This window comes from Phragmites australis, chromosome 10 (genome assembly GCF_958298935.1).
Source record: "Phragmites australis chromosome 10, lpPhrAust1.1, whole genome shotgun sequence".
Classification (NCBI taxonomy): domain Eukaryota; kingdom Viridiplantae; phylum Streptophyta; class Magnoliopsida; order Poales; family Poaceae; genus Phragmites; species Phragmites australis.
Genome location: NC_084930.1, coordinates 30,739,481 through 30,761,181, shown reverse-complemented (window position 1 = coordinate 30,761,181; position 21,701 = coordinate 30,739,481). Strand labels below are relative to the sequence as shown.

At 40.8% G+C, this 21,701-nt stretch overlaps 3 protein-coding genes across 3 annotated transcripts; all 3 read left to right on the top strand.

The window, feature by feature from the left end:
* Window positions 1-1,402: 1,402 nt before the first annotated feature.
* On the top strand, window positions 1,403-4,903 carry LOC133930679 (uncharacterized). The gene is made up of 2 exons (XM_062377381.1): window positions 1,403-2,999; window positions 4,665-4,903. Exons 1-2 carry the CDS (start codon window positions 2,416-2,418, stop codon window positions 4,666-4,668), a joined length of 588 nt encoding a protein of 195 aa, XP_062233365.1. The 5' UTR covers window positions 1,403-2,415; the 3' UTR covers window positions 4,669-4,903.
* Window positions 4,904-5,950: 1,047 nt separating this feature from the next.
* Window positions 5,951-11,915, top strand: LOC133930683 (uncharacterized). Its single transcript, XM_062377385.1, has 2 exons — window positions 5,951-6,301; window positions 11,576-11,915. The coding sequence occupies exons 1-2, from the start codon at window positions 6,016-6,018 to the stop codon at window positions 11,665-11,667; spliced, it is 378 nt and encodes a 125-aa protein (XP_062233369.1). The 5' UTR covers window positions 5,951-6,015; the 3' UTR covers window positions 11,668-11,915.
* On the top strand, window positions 6,310-11,536 carry LOC133930678 (uncharacterized). Its single transcript, XM_062377380.1, has one exon. The coding sequence runs from the start codon at window positions 10,599-10,601 to the stop codon at window positions 11,193-11,195; it is 597 nt and encodes a 198-aa protein (XP_062233364.1). The 5' UTR covers window positions 6,310-10,598; the 3' UTR covers window positions 11,196-11,536.
* Window positions 11,916-21,701: the final 9,786 nt, after the last annotated feature.

The window sequence follows — 21,701 nt, the reverse complement described above, 5'->3', positions numbered from 1 at the left end:
GATCTTTATTTTGTTGATGACCCGTTGATCTATACTCCGAACTACCCAAGTACCCTCTCCGGTTTTAAATACTTGACGTTTTGATCAAGATTCGATCAAACTTTGAAAATTTTGACCGTCAATAACTTCCAAAATATTTATTTTGAAAACATAAAAACCATACGTGTAGATTTATCTTAAAAAATACTTTCATAATATTATATTTTTATTAGATATTATAACTATATTTTTTAAATCAAGTTAAAATGTATTTTGATTTATAGATGATGAGTGATTGACAAGTTAGTTGTATTGGTTTGATGAGTTGTTGGATTGCATCAACATGTCTATATATTGCAATTATGATCATGAATAATTAAAGTTGCAAAGAAAAATACAGTTGACGTATTTATCCTAGAGTCTAGAAAAATTGCATATGCTGGATGTTCTGGTGCTTAGAAAATTGAACACACCATAACATTTCAAATCAGAGGTAGAATTTAAAGTACACGCCGGATGGTCCGACGATGTAGGGACATGAACTTCCTACTTGTTGTGAGCATCTTGTCCAGAACAGGCACAGTGAGCTATCTGTAAGGTCCCAGAATTCAGCTCAATGTGAGCATGGTAAGTAGAACTGAATCCACATGGAAATCAAAGTATATATCAGTTTTCTGAACCACGAATTGTAGTGATCTTAATGCTGGCAATTGCCATATGAAAGTTACAGAAGGAAAAGTGTAGTCTGGATCTGTCAACTTCGAACTGCGACACCAGTACGTCATGCTTCAAACAAGATACTTTCACTAAAAACAATGATACAAATGTACTGGTTCAGGTAATATGATTTGTTCCAGTATCCAGTGGGTAAACATGGATCGAATTTAGGAACTGGAACCATCAGATGGATAAAATCATAGAGTGGAGTACTACTGTAATTCACATGTTCAGTTCAAATCCTAGAAAATCAGCTGAAATCTCTGCACAAATTACCCACAAGCGGCAAGGCAATGGCAATCCCTCATCGAGCACTAAAAATATTACCGGTTGTTTTCTGCAACGTTGTTTAGCATCTACCGGGTACCGCTCAATGATGAGCTGTAGATTCCCTCTCAAAACGACTTGGCTTATTGTATGGTGTGCAACACATGCGCTGTTCTTTTCTTCTCTCTGATAGGTGGAGGCGTGGTGCCGCTGCACAGACGCACAGTGATGCCTGTGGTGCGTAGTGATGGCGCTTCGTTCGCTTCTTATTCGGATGCTGAGGAGGAGGAGACTTGCGAGTCAACGTGCTCCGGCTCTCAAATGAGCTTGCACCTCTCCGTCCCCATGCTCGCCGATCTGCTGCTCTCGCCTCTGCAGATGAGCTGCGGAGCTGAGCTTCTCTTGGCTGCCACAAGCGGCAAGGCAACGGCAGGTTTGTCTTGTTTCCCTATTTCAGTGCTAGTTTTGTTGTGCAAGCCGGTTCTCTGCCCATTTGCTTGCTATTTTGAGAGAGAATCTTGTTGATTTTCTATTGAGCAACACAATCCCTAGGATGTGTGCAATTTCTTAAATCAAGCAAAAAGATCCTCTCAAAGGGCGTCAAGAAGTAGTTGCTTTGCTAGAAAAGATGCTACAGTGGAGAATTTCCTGTCTCTGTCGTAGTGTCATACGTTAATCTTCCTTCATTTGGTGATAGAATAGGCGTTTTGTCCCGCTTAATTTGGTTGCTTCGTTCCAAATAGAAATGGAGGACATGGGACTTTGGGACTAGGTTTAAGTGTTAAGGTGGTGCTGCCATGGAGCATATAATAGTAGGCAGGCAACATATGTATGTGACCATTTCACCTTTGCATGTTTGGTTCTCATGTCCCAACCCCACAAACGGCCACAAACCAAAGAAATAGCAGGTAAGGAGAGGGTTCAATTGGATAGTTTGGAAGCTCGAATCAACAAAATAAAGAGTACAAGTGCCTGTTCAGACAGGGGCGGATCCAGGCTCATACTAGGGATGTTGAGCCTCTTGTTATTGGACAAGTTCATGTTTTGTGAGTTAAAATGATGCATTTTTTCTAAATTTCCCTCTTTCTTCCTCGTGGGCTTCCTGGGCTGGGCCCGTGTTGCAACCTCGCAGCATGGGCCTTGGATCCGCAGAATTTCTCTTTCGCGCTCACGCGCGCGCAGGCAAAGTAACGAATGACCCTGTCCAACCGGCCCATGGACTGTGCTTGATCAGCCACGCGCAGGCAAATAGAGACTGGATAGATAGAGACAGAAAAGAAACGCACAGAACACACTGAAGCTTCCACCAAAGTCATCTGCTGCTTCGGAATCGAAACCTCCTCCGCCTCGATAATTAGTCCATTTGGGATCGGAGGGAGTAACTCTATTTCCCACGCCCTTCCCGTCCCCATTCCCCCACACCCGGAAGATCCCAACCCCAAGCCAAACCCCATGGCGACGCGCGCAGCTCCGGTCATCGCCTGCTTCGCCGTGTTCGTGTCGATCGTCGCCGTCCAAGTTCCATCCTTCCTCGACCAGTCGGCTGCCACCGCGACAACCGCTGAAGCTTGCCCCCTTGACGGCGCTGTACTCCAAGTCATGCTGCCGTTGGCCGCGATGGATGCCCTGTTCACCGCCGTGGCGTTCATCTACGGCCACCACCTGCACCATGCCGCTGACGCCGGCAACAGGCGCCTCACGGGGGTCTTCACCTTCATCGCATGCGCGTCTGTAGGCCTCCTCCAGTTCTTCTTGTTCGTCCAGCAGCCTTCACGCGGCGTGGACGGCGGCGCCCAAGCTCACGCGCTCCGTGTGGCTGCTGTCCATGCGTTGCCTGCTGCGGCTGCTGTGACGACGTTCTTCCTGGGCGTGACGCTCATCTACGTGCACGTCGGCAACGGCGGCGGAGGTGCTGGCAGCGGCGCGGTCGCCGGCAACGGACCGGTCCCGGAGCTCGCCGTGTGGGTCCTCACCAAGACAACACTCGGAGCTACACTCATCTGCCTGATGGCCATCGTCCTTGCCCTCTATATCAAGTGAGTTTCTTGAAATTCTGAAGTTATGCACCCTGAATCGCGTTGTTGCATGTCCCCGCGTCGCTCTCGCTCAGGGGGACGACTCCGGCGGCCACCAAACCTGCCGCGCTGCCAACCCTTCCCTCGGCGTACCCTCCTCGCCGCTGCCTGAGTGCGCGGCCGCAAGGACGGTGGTGGCGAGGCTACTTTTCGTTCACGTCACTGTCCTCTCTCACGTGGCGTTTTGAGGGACGGGGACCGGTTCCGGCGTCACCATGCCCGGGACGGTCGGTTCTCGCTAGGCCTGGGAACTGTCGGACGTAGGTGGTGGCGCGCGGAGCTGTGCCGCGGCGGCCTCGTGGGGGCGCTGTGGCGCTGGTCAAGTTCGTGCTGCGGGGCGCACTCTGCCGGAGAGACGACGACGAGTGGTTAGCTGGGGCTGGGGCGGCGGTGATGGAGTGCGCGGTTGTCTCCCTCAGTTGAGCTTCTTGGGAATGCCGAGCCGATGACGACAAGTGGTGGCGGCTTGGGCCCGAATCCGGTCTGGGCTGGCCGGATCCACGTGGGGCCAACCAGATCCAATCGGAGTCGCGCCGACGACGACAACGGACGGTGGCTGGAGGCGTCTGGAGGCCGGTTCGCAGGGCAGAGGCAAGTTAGATGCGCGATGACATGTGGTGGTGGTCTTATGAGGGCGGCAAGGGCTGGCGTGCGAGTTGGCGTGGCAATGGCCTGTGGTGTCTTGCCCTATTTAACAGCGGCAGGCTCGGTGCGGTCGGTGCGGCGCTTGTTACTACGGCGATCTTAGTGGTTGCAAGGGGTGGAGGCTGCGCCCACCAGGTGGCATCTAGCTACGACTTGCCTTGGAGGTCCGAGGGAAGTAGCTAGCGCGGGAGCACCGCTAGCCGGCGTTGATTCGCGGCCGCATGCTGCTTCTTCGAGTTTAGCTTTTTTTTCACCTAGATTTGTCAATTGTTTAGGGGTATCGCGTGATTACCGAACATTGCTTGTAGCGATCGAGTCTCGGTTAGCAATAACGTTGCATAGCTTCATATGTCATGTATTGCTCGCAAAAAGTTTGTGATCATAACATATATTCTTCTCCGTGGAGCACCGTGCGGAACATACCATCCGTGGCTAATTATTACATTTTGTTATTCCTAGTTTTATGGCACAAGCCTTTCGAGTTTCGACACTGTAAGGGCTCCTTTGGAATAAAAGATTTTTTAAAGAAATTTTGTAGGATTTGAATCATATAGGATTTTCCCCCTATATAGCTCTTTGGAACAAAGGATTGAGTATGTAGAGTCCTATGAAATTCCTATGTAACGCCTCAATTCATAGGAATTTTGGAGGAAATCTACTTTAACCTATCGGAAAGTTTCCCTTGTGTTTTTATCTCTTCTCAAATTACTGTATTTTTTCTGCACTCCATCCAAACGGTTATTCATATAGTTTTCTAGTACTTTTCATTCCTAAGGATTCAAGAAGCTATACAATTTCAATCATGTATTTCTCCTATTCCAATATTTTAGCAATCATTTGTTTAAGAGGAGGCCTAATTCAGTTTCGTTGTACTATACTCTTTACAATTGATACGTTTCCTTTTTGAAACGCTTGGTTAACTTGCATGGTTACACTGTACGATTTCTCTTTACTGATTGTTTTCGCTTGTATTGTGTGCAGGTAACAATTGGGGACTAAGCACGTTGCTTCAATATATACCATCTTGATCGCACGCGGGGATCGGAGATAAGACTTGATGCAGATTTAGCCTTTAAACCTAGCTACAACAAGAGCATGATTGATCACTCATGCTTCTTTTGAGACTTGTAACTCTATGGTAATCGTGCTATGTCCTGTGATACTTCTTATTGATTATACTATTGTGAGATTAATGATAACCATGAGATTGTGGGAGTATAGATCTTTATTTTGTTGATGACCCGTTGATCTATACTCCGAACTACCCAAGTACTCTCTTCGGTTTTAAATACTTGACGTTTTGATCGAGATTCGATCAAACTTTGAAAATTTTGACCGTCAATAACTTCCAAAATATTTATTTTGAAAATATAAAAACCATATGTGTAGATTTGTCTTAAAAAATACTTTCATAATATTATATTTTTATTAGATATTATAACTATATTTTTTAGAATCAAGTTAAAATGTATCTTGATTTATAGATGATGAGTGATTGACAAGTTAGTTGTATTGGTTTGATGAGTTGTTGGATTGCATCAACATATCTATGTACTGCAATTATGATCACGAATAATCAAAGTTGCAAAGAAAAATACAGTTGACATATTTGTCCTAGAGTCTAGAAAAATTGCATATACTGGATGTTCTGGTGCTTAGAAAATTGAACACACCACAACATTTCAAACAGAGGTCGAATTTAAAGTACACGCCGGATGATCCGACGATGTAAGGACATAAACTTCCTACTCGTTGTGAGCATCTTGTCCAGAACATGCACAGTGAGCTATCTGTAAGGTCCCAGAATTCAGCTCAATGTGAGCATGGTAAGTAGAACTGAATCCACATGGAAATCAAAGTATATATCAGTTTTCTGAACAACGAATTGTAGTGATCTTAATGCTGGCAATTGCCATATGAAAGTTACAGAAGGAAAAGTGTAGTCTGGATCTGTCAACTTCGAACTACGGCACCAGTACGTCATGCTTCAAACAAGATACTTTCACTAAAAAAAATGATACAAATGTACTGGTTCAGGTAATATGATTTGTTCCAGTATCCAGTGGGTAAACATGGATCGAATTTAGGAACTGGAACCGTCAGATGGATAAAATCATAGAGTGGAGTACTACTGTAATTCACATGTTCAGTTCAAATCCTAGAAAATCAGCTGAAATCTCTGCACAAATTACCCACAAGCGGCAAGGCAAGGCAGTCCCTCATCGAGCACTAAAAATATTACCGCTTGTTTTCTACAACGTTGTTTAGCATCTACCGGGTACCGCTCAATTATGAGCTGTAGATTCCCTCTCAAAACGACTTGGCTTATTGTATGGTGTGCGACACATGCGCTGTTCTTTTCTTCTCTCTGATAGGTGGAGGCGTGGAGCCGTTGCACAGGCGCACAGTGATGCCTGTGGTGCGGGGTGATGGCGCTTCGTTCGCTTCTTATTCGGATGCTGAGGAGGAGGAGGAGACTTGCGAGTCAACGTGCTCCGGCTCTCAAATGAGCTTGCACCTCTCCGTCCCCATGCTCGCCGATCTGCTGCTCCCGCCTCTGCAGATGAGCTGCGGAGCTGAGCTTCTCTTGGCTGCCACAAGCGGCAAGGCAACGGCAGGTTTGTCTGGTTTCCCTATTTCAGTGCTAGTTTTGTTGTGCAAGCCGGTTTTCTATTGCTGATTTTCTATTGAGCAACACAATCCCTAGGATGTGTGCAATTTCTTAAATCAAGCAAAAAGATCCTCTCAAAGGGCGTCAAGAAGTAGTTGCTTTGCTAGAAAAGATGCTACAGTGGAGAATTTCCTGTCTCTGTCGTAGTGTCATGCCAGCCTCGTAGAATTATCTTTCTTTTTAGAAAATAAGCCTAGTAGAATTATTTGGTCATATAATAGTAGGCAGGCAACATATGTATGTGACCATTTCACCCTTGCATGTTTGGTTCTCATGTCCCAACCCCACAAACGGCCACAAACCAAAGAAATAGCAGGTAAGGAGAGGGTTCAATTGGATAGTTTGGAAGCTCGAATCAACAAAATAAAGAGTACAAGTGCCTGTTCAGACAGGGGCGGATCCAGGCTCATACTAGGGATGTTGAGCCTCTTGTTATTGGACAAGTTCATGTTTTGTGAGTTAAAATGATGCATTTTTTCTAAATTTCCCTCTTTCTTCCTCGTGGGCTTCCTGGGCTGGGCCCGTGTTGCAACCTCGCAGCATGGGCCTTGGATCCGCAGAATTTCTCTTTCGCGCTCACGCGCGCGCAGGCAAAGTAACGAATGACCCTGTCCAACCGGCCCATGGACTGTGCTTGATCAGCCACGCGCAGGCGCTACTGGGCCAGATGGAGGTGCGTGCTACTGGGCCGCGCGCAGGCGAGAGCGTTGAGGCCGACTGGGCCGCTTTGGTTCGGGCCGGTTTTTAAGTTTTTGGGCTTTCTTATCTAATTTTTTTTAACAAAACTATGTGTTTATACTTTGGGCTGAAAATTTTGTTCAAGTTTGTGTTGAAAAATTTGTCTGTATCTTTTTTTGGTTTTTTTTTTCAAACTTTTTCTTAGTAATTTTTTATAATTTTTCTTGAGATTTTTTCTCGGTACCTTTTTCTCATTCTCAAAATTTTCTCTTACTAACTTTTCCTCGGAACTTTTTCTCATTCTCAAAACTTTTTCTCAATAACTTTTGTTTAAAACTTTTCTCGATAACTTTTTCTTATTCTCAAATTTTTTTCTAGATAACTTTTCCTAACTCATTAAAAATACAACTGGATCTTGCTACATACCTAAATATTATGGCTAATTTTTCTAACTCATTAAAAATCAAAAATAAAAATACTCATACCTAAAGTTCCTATATTGTAGACTTCTAAATTTATTCCTATAGTTCATTAGAATCAACTTTGAAGATTTGCCTATGTCTCTATAGGGATAAGATCAACTTTGATTTTTCAGGTAACATTTTAAGTTAAAATGCTAAATATAGGATTAACCTTAGGGATTTTAACTTACTTGAGCTCAAGAGGCTCCTGCTAGAAGCTTGCTTGCTGTTGGGGAAAAATCCAGAGTTCACTTGCCCTAAAAAATGAAGAAAAGACAAATGAGCAAATGGAGAAGAAAGAAGGAATTTTGTTTGGATAGCTAGAGAGAGCTCATCTAGATCTCCTTCTTGATCAAAATTGAGCTTAAGTGGTGGGACAATCAATGCGGGAGAAGGGATAAAGTGGTTGCTGATCTTGGAGATTTTGTAAGGGAGAGAGTTTTGAAATAGCTTTGTTAGCTCGAGGTAGAAGAAGGTGGGGGAAGAGAAGGACATCACTGCCGGCTCATATAATCCGTTGGCAGTGATGTACATGTATCACTGACGATCAGTGAATTAAGCTGGCAGTGATGAGGGTGCTGAGTATCACTGCCGACTCAATATATCAGCCGGCAGTTATGATCCTATCACTACTGGTTCATAAGCCACGATAGCTTATTATTCTCGTGCGGCTTATAAACCGATAGTGATAAGCTAACATATAAATCAAATTTTGTAGTAGTGACGGTTTGTCTCCAACCAAACACCCTACCACATAACTAGAAAAAGCAACTCATGCCACGTAGATAAAGTGTAAGATACGAAGTAGTCTGACCTCTAAAATGATGTGAGAACATTAGTAATAACACCCGTACGTGCTCAATAAATTTTTTCATGATTTTTTAGAAAGAAAATTTTCATGATATTGTCTACCAGAATAGTACCATGTTTTATAAGGTACCAAAAAGAAATTAGCAGTTATACAATCGTATTTTTGAAGACCATGCATATGGACATGTAACTGTCAAGAGTGAGCATTTCTACTTAGCCTAGTACTTAGCTCGATTTAAGAAGAAAAATGAAGTACTACATGCGTTCTCAAATAGACCTCAATTTAAAAAGAAAAATGAAGTACTACATCGGCTCTCACATATACGTTGTTTAAGGATACGTGTACTCAAATTTTATAAACTTGGATCACTAATAGACATAAAAATAAGAAGATCTATCACATGAAAATGGTATTAGTAGATTTGTTGTAAAAATTACTTTCAAATGGTTATGTTTTCTCAAATAGTATAGCCAAACTTTATAAACTTTAACAATTAATATACATAAAAGTAAGAAAACTTATCATATGAAAATGGTACTAATAGATTTATCATGAAAAATACTTTCAAATAGTTATGTTTTTGATAAATTTCAATGACAAGCGCTAAGAAAAAACAGTGCATGAGAGATCGTGTCAATATGCTAAACGATAAGTAAAAAAGAACAAGGGTAGTAGCTAGATTTAATTAACCATCTTAGGGGTAGCTATTAGCACATAATTAATCGTTGGCATCATCGTAATTGTACTGGAATCACGGAATGAAGCCTACCCTAAGTTAAAATCCATTCACCCGTTCCGTTCCGTTCCACCGGCTGAAAGGACACGTAAGACAGACAAGATAACGCGTCGCATTTGCATTCACAAGTTCATGGTCAAAAGACCTCAAAAAAGAAGTTCATGGTCAAACGGATGTGAAACCTAACCTCACCTGGTCAAAGCCAATTGCCCTTCAAATTCCTTCTTCTCTTTGAGTAGTGGAAATAGAGAAAGAAATAAAATTTTGTTTGATGGAACAAAAAGGAATTCCTTCTTCTTTGTTCACGGCATGAAAAGTTAAGCTCGTGAATATATATTTCCCAAGACTTCATCTGTTTGATTATTCTATTTTACCAATTTAGTTGTTTTTCCATGAAGTAGTTAAATTCTAGGCCAAGGTAGCAGGCAAACAAATTCTTCTTTTTTAACGTACAACAAGTTGTCTACAGAAAATTGAAGGAAAGCACAACTAGGAACAGAGTTTGCAAATGCAGATTCCTTACTGCCTTAGATGAAACTAGGCATGTCTTACTTTAACTTTCAACATGAAGCCTGTCAAATGGCAAAACCGTCTGCTGCTTGTGTTTGTTCAACTTGGTGAAGTGGCTTGCTCCTAGCCCAGTCGCGTGGACGATCCTGCTCACCTTTTTTGCAACAAGAATATAGATTAAATAGTTTTTTATTTATTTATAGTCCAATGTCGCCAATATTAAATTTGGATAGAAAAATCTGAGCGTACACACTCACAATCTCAAGAAATTTCGCATAAACATACGCAGAGTGAACATAGAAGGTGGTACGTACCCAGACACTTTGAGAGGTATGCATGGGCTTGACACGTGTTGAGATGTCATTGGGTAATGACAGTGGCACTGGGAAATTTCTCCCCTATCTTCAGTTAGCACTGAAATGCTAACTGATGCCGCTTCAGCATCACATCATCACTCTGAAAGAAGTATAGCCACTGAAGGGAAGCTTCCGTTAAATTCGCCGGCTTATAATCAACTCGTTTTCAGTGATAACATACGTCCTGCCGCCTCAATTTCTTTCAACAAAACATATATTCAGCACGGCACCAACAAAATTTGCATGTTCCGTTCAGGGTTCACCAACCGAAACTCACGAACCCATCTTGTGAAATCACTTCAGGTCCCCATCAGTACTCCTGTCCTTCCAGGAAAGGCAACTTATAAGAAATATAGACATATTATTTATCTCATTCGTTATTTCTTTATCCGGTATATATCTATCAATCCAGTAATTATCTCATATATTTTTTATTTTTTTTAACATATCTTTTTAATACAAATTTTAATATAAATAAACAGTTTTACCAAGTTTTCGTAAAATTTTCGGTTGGCCGTCCTTCACCCTCTACAAATAACTACCGCTCGTCCCCGCCCTCACCGGCCACACCACTAGCATCTCTCCTCCCCATCCCAGAGGCCGTAAACCCTAGCACGCTATCGCTATTCCCCACTCCGGCGAAGGCGCCGAGCCCTCCTTCCACACTTCAAGATCCTCCCCGACCGACCACCATGGTGAGCGCAACTTTCGCCGTCCCCTTCGTCGCCCTGTGCACGTCAATCATCGCCGTCCAAGTTCCATACTTCCTCGACCAGCAGGGTACCACATCCAGATCCACATCCTCTCAAGCTTCCCCGCTCGACGGTGCTGTGCTACAGGTCTTGCTACCCTTAGCCACGACAGGGGTCCTCTTCACCGCTGTGGCGTACGTCTACAGCCACCTGCACCATGCCGCCGCCGCTGCGGCCGGCGCGGGCGCCGGGAACAGGCGCCTCTGGGAGGTCGTCACCTTTATCTTCTGCCCGTTGATCGGACGCCTCGGGTTCTTTTTGTTCTTCCAGCAGCCTGCAGGCGGCGTGGACGGTGGCGCCCAAGCTCGGGCGCTCGGTGCGGGGGCTGTCCATGTCTTGCCTGCTGCTGCGACGGTGACTTTCTTTCTGGGCATGGCGCTCGTCTTTGTGCACGTCTGCGCCGGCGGCGAAGGTGGCGGGGGTGCCGTCGCAGGCGACGAACCAATCCAGGCGGTCGTGGGGATCCTAACCGAGATGGCGCTTGGAGCAGCAGCAGCACTCATCATCTTGATGACCATGGCCGTCTACGCCTGTTAGAAGTATCCTTGTCGTAGGCTTGTGGTAGAGCCAAGTTGTTCCGTTTGTAGCTCGGGTTTTAGCTCAGGTTCAGAGTCTGTCTTCTTCAGTTAGTGTCAGAGTTCCTGGAGGCCGGGCGCCCAGGAGCCAGGATGGTGCACCGGCCCCTTGCCGGCGTTGATTCGCGGCTGCATGCTGCTTCTTCGACTTCGACATTTCTCCTAGAATTGTCATTGGTTGGCGTGATTATCGACATACTCGGTTGGCGATCAGCCAATCGCGCAAGCCTTTTATATATGACACACCGATGCGTTGTACAATTGATTTGTTCCCTTTTTGCAATGTTCAGTTCATTTGGTTGCATGCAGATGATAAAATGTGAGCAATCTAGTGTAATGCAGATGATAAAAATAAGCAAGCGGGAACTGGTGGTCAGGAGGCTACGGGCTACAGTCAAGTCAAAGTTCATTGTGTGGAACTGAGGATGTCTTGAGTCCTGACATTGCCATCTACGGAGCAGATTTTAACTAAATCACCAGAATGAATTTTGTCGCGTGTAATTGTGAAACGAATCTTGTACTGAATATGATCGTGCTGGCTACTTGTGACTACCGGAGTCAAGTCCGGGGTGATACGTTGAACCTGTGTGTGACTATTCTGATCAAAACTTGTCTATGGATCTGTCGCTATTTGATACTATCAAATATGATTATATGAGAATGCGTGGCAGGGTTAATATGATGCAATCTTCTGCCTGGTGCTTGTACCTAATTATAGCTGAGTTTACTAATCTGAGGTGCTTTATGGGTGTTCTGTTATATGCAAGTGTGGAAATAAGCTGGCTTTCGCCCTGCTGGGCAGGAACCATTTCTTTCCATTTACAGGTTAAGACCGGGAGCTTCCAGCTGAACATGATAAGAGAGTCGTGAGGAAGGGAGGAGCTGATGCAGGTGTGGCTCTTTTGCAATTGTAGGCTTCATTTTTCGGTGTTTCCGTTGGCTCTGGATTTGAAAGGGCTAGTTGTGGTTATCTAGTTGTGTTGTTGGGTCCTTATTATATTATTCTCCTTGTAGATATATTTTTGTAAGCCTTTTTCCTAGCTTCTGTTCAATCTGTGGGTTAACACAAATCACCTTTGCTCTAAAAATATTTGATTACATGCTGATATTTTCTCTAGATGTTTATTTTTGTTTTTGTTATGTGCAGGTAGGGATCAAGGCATGAGCATACTCCTTCAGCTTCATCTTGATTATATCACAGCTCGGAAATAAGACGTGATGCTATAAGTTTTGCCTCTAAACCTATGGGAAATGCAAAACCGCATGGATTTGTACACATATGATTTATCTTAGATGTCCATCCCTTCCACCTAATACTCATATATTCATTGATTCTCCTCACCTACCATACAATTTTTTAATCTACTTCTTAGTATAAATCTTAACACAAATAAACAGTCCTGATGAGCTATATGTATGCACATGTGAGAATTTCCCTTTCCTAGACCTATATACTGTAAGATCATGATTGACCACTTTGGCTTCTTTTGAGACCTATTAGGAGTAACTCGTGTCCGGTGTCATCTTTGCTTGCTATCCAACATTGTGCGTGGCCCTACTGCAATCTAATCGTGGCTAGTTCTTGTTGATTATGCTACTGTGAAATTATTGATAGCTATGAAATTGCTGGGTTATATACACTCTTCTCTTTTCTTTGTCGATGGCCCCTGCTTGATCGACCCATCATGATTGTGGGGATACAAAGTATACTGTGGGAGTTTTATATTAGCGGCGAATTTTATGATACCTGATGCACATATAGCTACTGTTATTCTTTATTTGGAACGGGTGAGCTAATACTTACGAAGAATCCATTCGAGACAATAGAGGCGACAAAGTGGGAAAGAGGATCGATCATGCTACTCCAGTTTGGGTATGTCATGGCCTCATGTCCATAACAGTATGTTATAACTTAATTGCATGCACGTCATTGACTAAAACTAACCCTTAAATCAAACACCATATCATTAGCGGAAGCATGATCGTCTTACCAGAACCCCGAGATGTCATTATGGTTAACTCAGCAGTGGAGATGTTCTGTTGATGGTGATGTTCGCCAGCTTGACTTGGTGCTCGGAGTAGATACGTAGGCGAGTCGTTGTCGGCGTACTGATGTGGCTCGCAGGGTCGTCGTGGATGAAGCAGTGGCGGTCTTCACCTCGTCATTAGCACACTTAGTTTCTGTTTAGGGTGAGGGAGAGACAGCTGAGAATTTCGTGAGATTAATCCATCCAACGCCGGACTCCCCCCCCCCCCCCCTCCGTCAATTATATAGTGCTACACGGGGTAGGATCGCAACTAATATGGTGGTTGCACCTCCGATCAGGGTGCATACATGAGGGATGTAGTTCCCCTTAGGACTCGGTCTACCTATTGAGTTACGGGAGAGAAGCCGGGATCGATCCAACATTCTCTCCCTTGATTGTAAGGTTAACATCATAAGCTTACTCTTAATAAAACATCACACTAAGGCAAAACGTTACAACAGCTAGTGAAATGCCATTGAAATCTAAATACCTATAGTGCACTTCTCTATCTCGAAATAAATATTTGTTATGTTTAACAAGAGTTAGTTTGCTTTATGATCAATCCAGAATTATAGGTTTTCCAATAATCCCATACTAGCAACATAATCACGGAAATTGTGGGGGTGGTAAGCCTTTAGTGAGCGACGCCGCAAGCATTGACTCATTTTTTATATGCTTGATATTGATGGTTTGATTCTGGATTCTATCTTTCACAACATGATGCTTAATGTCGATGTGTTTGCCAGCACCACTCGACTTGTTGTTACTCGTATAAAAAATTATGTATAATATAAGTGGTTTCATAATGGTATCTTACATTCTTAATTCTGAGATAATATAAGTTCTTTAGTCATACAGCCTACCCGGTAGCCTCATAACATTTTACAAACTCAGTTTGCATCATTGGCAATGTCGTAAATGTCTGTTTAGAGCTTTTTCACGAGATAACTCCTGTAGCGAGGGTGAGGATAAAACATATCGTGGATTTCCTTAATATCCATACACCTCGTAAAATAGATTCTTAAACCTGATCATGTAGTGCTTAGTACCTTAAAAATAGCGAAAGAACTTCTTAAAGGCATTCCAGTGATCCAGTCCTGAATTTTATTGATATTTGTCAAGTATCCCTGTTATGAAATCTAAATTAGGGCATGTTCAAAATGTTTCTGATAGTTGAAGCATAAGGAACTAACTTTATCTTATCAGTTTCATAATGGTTCTTCGGATATCATATATTAAAATATCTAGGAGCAGACAAGACATAGCACTTATGCATCATGTCAATTCTTTAGTACTCTATCAGTGTATGCATTTGGACCTTTAGATCCTTCTTATGACTAAGATGATGAATTTTCTTCCTATTTTAATTAAATGTAGTTATCAACTTCATTTTCTTTAAAACCAAAATTTTTAATGACTGCCTAGAAGCTTGCTTTAGACTATAAATTGATTTCCTAATGCGACATCCTAAATGTTCCTTGCCTTCCATGACAAAACCTTCCGGTTGAGTCATATAAATATTTTCTTCTAAGTCACCATTAAGGAACATCATCTTTACGTCCATTTGATGCAGCTCTAAATTATAATGCGCTATAAGTGCCATACTTTTGCTATGAGTCTTGCTTTGAACCTTTCAAAATTTTCCTTAGAGTTATCCTTTGTTTTGTAGACCCATTTATAGCCTACTGTTTTGGCTTTTGTTAGAAATTTCTACTAGGTCATATACATAATTGTCGTTCATAAACTTTAATTCGTTCTTCATGGCACTAAGACATTCGGACGAATATTCACTCATCATGACCTCTTTATATGAGTTCGGATTTCCTGCCTTCCCTGTGTTATTAGCATCTTCATTCATATAGACAACATAATCATTCAAGATGGTCGGTCCCTTGTCACGCTATGATCTCTTGATCGATTCGTTAGGTATTGCAGGACCAGAACTGGGTACCGTAGGGTATTACAAGGGACTGTTGGAGCTCATCGTTAGGTGCTTTATTAGGAATTTCAAAAAATTCAATAGCTCCCCCTCAACATATGCAATAGTTATAGTCAGAGAAGTCTAAAGGGTAGAAAATCTCTTCCTTATTGAGACGCTCGATGCCCCCCTCGAAATATGGTCTAAAAAACAATGTCACAGTTTCCAATAAGTCTTATTATTCATATCATAGATATTTAGAAGAAGCGTAACTAATAATTTCTAAATTTAAACTTAACGATACACTTATTATCTCCAAAATTACATCAATAACCATAATTTTCCAACGAAGAGGCTAAAAATAAGGTTCCTCATGATGGAAAGAACATAAAAATATTATTAATAGAACTTCTTCTTAAATTTATCATCCTCTTGGAATTTTATTTTTCTAGAGCCGCTAATGTGATGCACATAATTTTTATTTTTGGCTCTCAGTTTCTCCTCCTCTTGGACACACATCGTAATTAAATCGCTCATGGGCTACTTCTCCTTCTGAGGTGTTGTAACTAAACTTAAATGGAGTAAACTCAGAAGGTAGGGAGGTCATAATAAAATAGATAATAAAATCCTGAGAGATCTCTATGTCCACACCCTTCATCTTGCAAGCTATGTCAGTCATCATCATAATATATTCTCTTATGTTGTCAGACCCATCATACTTAGTGCTTAAAAGTCTCTGAATGAGTATACTGGTTAAACCTTGAAGGTGCCTTTGAATTACTCTTCCATGGATGCCAGTTATGTCTTAGCAGTATCGGAGTCATTGATTGCTCCTCTTATCCCAACTGATATATAGTTCTTCATAACTATTAGAGACACATTGTTTGACTGCTCCCACTCTTCAGCAATAGCATCATAAGTTTTTCTTAAGTTTATCATAATTCTTCACGCCAACGGCGAGAGCTGTGGGAGCGTCAACCCTTAGTGCATAATCAAGGTCCAAAACGTCAAGAACAACCGTTACTTTAGCTTTCCAAGCAGACAGAATAATATGGTGGTTGCACATCCGATCAGTGTGCGTACATGAGGGATGTAGTCCCCTTAGGACTCAGTCTCCCTGTTGAGTTACGTGAGGGAAGCTGAGATCAATCCAACACAATACTGTATGCATTGTAGTTGATACTTTGTATCCCCACAATCATGATGGGTCGATCAAACAGGGGCCATCGACAAAGAAAAGAGAAGAGTGTATATAACCTGACAATTTCATGGCTATCTGCTAGATTTAGTGAGATTCTCCGGAAACATCGCTACTTCACAAAGATATGTCCATCAGGGTTCACAAATGCGTTTGAAGGCCAAAAATCACTCGGCGGCGAATTTCCAAAATTCCTGAAAATCGTGAAATGCAGTCAAAATTCGGTGAGAATTCGCTCAAATTTAGTCGGTCAAATTTGTGAATTGAAGGCAAAAATCAACCGAATCGATGATTTAGTAACCGCTCGATTTGAACCGAAAACCGATCCAAAAACTGACTGCATTTCTCGTATTTCATTTGTGCTCGAAAACCGCTCGGTTTTATCAAAAACTGTTTGATTTTATCAAAAATTGCTCAAGTTTAAGAAAACCCAAAAAAATAGCTCAATCTTATAAAATCGATAATTAATTTATCTGAGCTTGAAACAAATTTGTTGGTTTCCTTCTTACATGATCAACATGATAAAAGTATTTATACTCATCAAAAAGTTGTATATTTTATGTGAGAAAATGTATTTTCTAAACCTAGTTAAATGCGTAGTTAATTCTTTGCTAATAAAAAACATAAAACCAATTTTTTTAGTCTTCTTACACGATTCTATGTCTTTTAAAAAATACATGAACTCATGAAATAGTTATTTTAACATGCATGATTGTATAAATGTGTTGCAACTAGATTAATTCATAACTAACCAATCACATCTCCAAAATTAGTGAAACCACTTTTATTAGTTTACTTATACTATTATTTATGTAGAAAAAAATAATGGTATATACGAAAAAGTTAATTACAATGTTGTTTCTTACCATGCTCACTTTTTGCTTGTGAACTTTGTAAAAATTATGGAGAAATTAATAAAACTCTAAATGAAGTGAAACCAATTTTAAAGATCCTCTTAAGATATGTCATACATAAAAAATATGTGTTTGCTTATTAAAATTTTCCTTAATGTTATGGGTCAAATCATCATGTTCATACGGCCTATTTCAACATTTTTCTTTTTTTTTTTTCAAATTTTCTCTCCATAAAATATGATGCAAACGACATTATGTTTGAAAAAAATTCACATAAGATCTTAGAATTGTCTCTAGTATTTTTAGAATTTTTTGTGATTTTTTGAATTCCAATTCGAAAACTCGATCGATTTATAAATACGGTACAGACTGAATTGACTGATATTTGCGAATATCGAGCGGCTTTCAATGATTTTTCAAACCCTAATGCCCACTTATTGTGAAATTGCTATAGCGTGTGACCTCAATCGGTTTGGTGCGGACAGTCTTCTGTTCTACCTTTAGCATGTGTAGGGGTGGAAAGCGGATCAGGTATGAATAGAATATTTCACTTTTCACATTGCTAGCTATATATTAATACGAATACAAGTTTAAATATCTTTGAATGCAAATATGACTCAGATTATTCGAATACGAATCCGCATCCTTACATACTAGATTCAGTTGTATGTGAATATCCTACAGCTTTTAACGATAAATTGTGAAATAATAAATTTATTTGACACGACGGCAATTCAACTTAAGGAACTTCATTTTTGGTGGATTGATCCTCTGCCTTAAGGCAAATAGCCACTTTTCATACAATACTATGACTTTAGATGATTTTGGACCGTTGGATGGGAGATGAAAGGGTCAGATTTATCACTATAATATACGCGATACAATATCAAATAGTAAAATAATAAGTAGAATCAAAAGAATTGAGTAAGAGAACAAGATAAAATAATAGAACTTTATGTTACTCGAATGTATATTATATGGTAGTATTTCTACATATTTAGATACGGATATTATTTGTATCTATTTTTGGGAAAACAAATTTGGATATATCCATATTTGTATCCACCTATCAATCTGATATAGATTTTTCTTACTATATTTACGTTCGATTGAATACGAATATCAGATAATATGAATATTTGCTATCTATTTTTCACCCTACGTGTGTGTCCATCGGATTTTCTTACTCCAAGTCGCATCAATTCTGCCGCTTCCATGCATCTCGCCAAACAGGACCTTATGGACAGTGATTGTTGGCGCACGAAAACGTTCTCCAAACAGAATGTGGTAAGAAACTGTTCTAATGATGAGACTCAAGCTTAGGGATAAACATCGAGCCGAAAGGAGAGAGGGACAAAGTCGGTGTAATAGGTCCAAAGTTCGAGTCCTCTCCCATTGCCCCTTGAGGATTTATTTTGTAGAGAGGAGTAGAAAAATTATTAAATTACTTCTAAGATATTACGTTATAATTATATGTATAAAAGGGTATGTTAGATTTTTTACCCCTTTACAGATAATGTGATAATTAAATACTAGAATCACTACAGTAGGCCACCATACATTGTCTCAATATCTTAGGGTAAAGCATTTTCTCCAACAATGATGTACAACTGACGACGAGGATCTAGGAATGCAGGATGTGATCCGCTTGATTGACAGTAACAGTCGAATTGGAGGAGCACACACGGATCAGAACGAGAGAGGATTTCTTTTAAAATAATATTATTTTAAAAGAAAATTATAAAAATAATAGTTAAATTTATAAAATTGTAAGAATAGATACTTATCAGCACTTTAACTATCGACATCCTATGTGTCAATGGATTTGGAGACCTGTCGGCACTCCACGTACTGATATGTCTTATGCACTGCAGATGATATTTAAAGAAAAATTTATAACTTTTTCATATGATCTCGGATGAATACGATCTTTATATGAAAATTTTGTCTCTAAACGAGATCTATAATTTTTTAGTTAAATATTTTTCTATTTAAATCTGTTTAGATATCTAAAAAGTGGTAATAAATTTAGATCTGAAAAACTAGATAAAGAACTATAAAGATATATTCAACTACAAAGATATAGATCTCATCGAAAGACATAATTTTTATATAAAGATTATCTCCATCCAAGATCATATGAAAAAATTATTAATTTTTCTTTAAATATCGTCTACGAGACATATGACCTATCGACACGTGGCGTGCCGACGAACCCCATTGTCACGTAAGATATCAGCGTATAGAGTACTGATATATTCCTAATCGACACTCTGCGTACCAATATGTATCGATTTTTTAATTTTATGAATTTAATTACTATTTTTTTAAAAAATTAATAAAATAATATTATTAAAAAAGCTCGAGCGAGCCATTTGCCCATCATTATTGGTCGACGGGCACGCCAGTCGTCATGCGCCAGTCGTCATGCGCTAGTCGTCAAGAGAGGCGTTGCGTTCCCCCATCGAAACCGAGCGGAAGGAAACAAAAGCACTAGTGGTCGTTTCAGCGGAGAAAGGGACAGGAGGGGGCGGTGGATGCCCGAGAAAATATCGGCCCGACGTGACAGCTGAATGGATGCGCTGATTGATGACAAGGACATTTGGAGTTGGAAGAGGAACGGGGCCGACCATTCCTACTTCCAGGATTGTCGGTCACGGAGTGGAGCATCTCTCTTTTCTAACGAGCGTGTAGCGTCGTGCCATCATCTACAAGCCAATCAACATGCTTTAGTCCCTCTGATCCTTATCCGCAATGCTTCTCTGTCTAACCGAGAGACTCGAATCATTCATGCGCGCGGCGCTATTCTGTGCTGCCATCACAGTTGATAAAATGCGGCGAGAATCTCTTCTAACAAAAGGCTCAAGTTTAAAGAGAACAGCGAGCTGAAAAAAGAGAAAGGCCTATATAATGGGTCCAAAGTTCAAGTTCTCCCTCATTAACTTATTTTATGGAGAGAAGAGATAGATAAGATTATCAACTTATTTCTAAAATACTATATTACAAATTATATGTATAGGAGAGTATATCTTTCACCCTTTACAGGTGACATAATAACCGGAATACAAAAGTTGCTACAGTAGACCACCGTACGTTGTCTCAGTATCTCAGGGTGAAACAATGATGTACAACTGACGACAATAATCTAGGAATGCAGGATGTGATCCGCTTGATTGACAGTAACAGTTGAATTGGAGGAGCACACACGGATCAGAACTAGCGAGGATTTCTTTTAAAATAATATTATTTTATTAAAAAATTATAAAAATAATAGCTAAATTCATAAAATTACAAAAATAGTTAACTGTCGGCACGACTAGAATCTGTCGGCACTCTACCTACCGACATCCTATGTGATAGTGGATCCAGGGGTCTATCAGCACTCCGCGTGCCAATATATCATATGTCCCGCAGATGATATCCAAAGAAAAATTCATAGCTTTTTCATGTGATCTCGGATAAAGATAATCTTTATATAAAATTGTGTCTCTCGACGAGATCTACAACTTTGTAGTTGAATATTTTTCTATTTAAATTTATATAGATACTAAAAAGTGGTAATAAATTTCAGATATGAAAAACTAGATTTAGAACTTCTAATCATTTTTTTATCTAAACATATTCAAAATAAAAATATGTTCAACTATAAAGATGTAGATCTCATCGAGATGCGCAATTTTTATATAAATATTATCTCCCTCCAAGATTATATAAAAATATTATTAGTTTTTCTTTGAATATCGTCTACGAGACATATAACCTGTCGGCACGTGTCAATAGACCATAGACCCACTACCATGTAAGATGTATTCTAACAGATTTTTAATCAGCACTTTACGTGCCGACATGTATTTATTCTTATGATTTTATAAATTTAGCTATTATTTTTTTAAAAAAATAAAAAAAATATTATTATTTAAAAAAAAGCTCGCGAGCTCGCGAGCCACTTGCCCAACATTTTTGGTCCACGGGCACATCAGTCGTCATGCGTGGACGGCGGACCTGACCCTGCCTTGCCGAACAAGGACGAAGGCAACGCGGCCGGCCGTAGCGCCTGGCTTCGCCCCCCCCCCCCCCATCAAGGGAGAGGCGTTCTGTTCCCCCATCGAAACCGAGCGGCATCACATGCCTGCGCGAGGAAGGAAACAAAAGAACTAGTGGACTAGTGGTCGTTTTCTTCGTTTCCCTTTCTTTCAGCGGAGAAAGGGACAGGAGGGGGCGGTGGATGGCCGAGAAAAAAAATATTGGCCCGGCGTGACAGCTGAATGGATGCGCTGGAGTTGGAAGAGGAATGGGGCCGACCGTTTCATTCCAGCATCATCTCAGCCGATTTTCGTTAGGATCTGCAATTCCTTTACGAAAAGATTTTCTCTTTTAGTGTTTTAACGATTTTTTTCACGATTCTTATTACGAAGGGATTTTTAAGATCATTCTCTTTTGGATTGGATTCTCTCTTATTTTCCTTTACAAA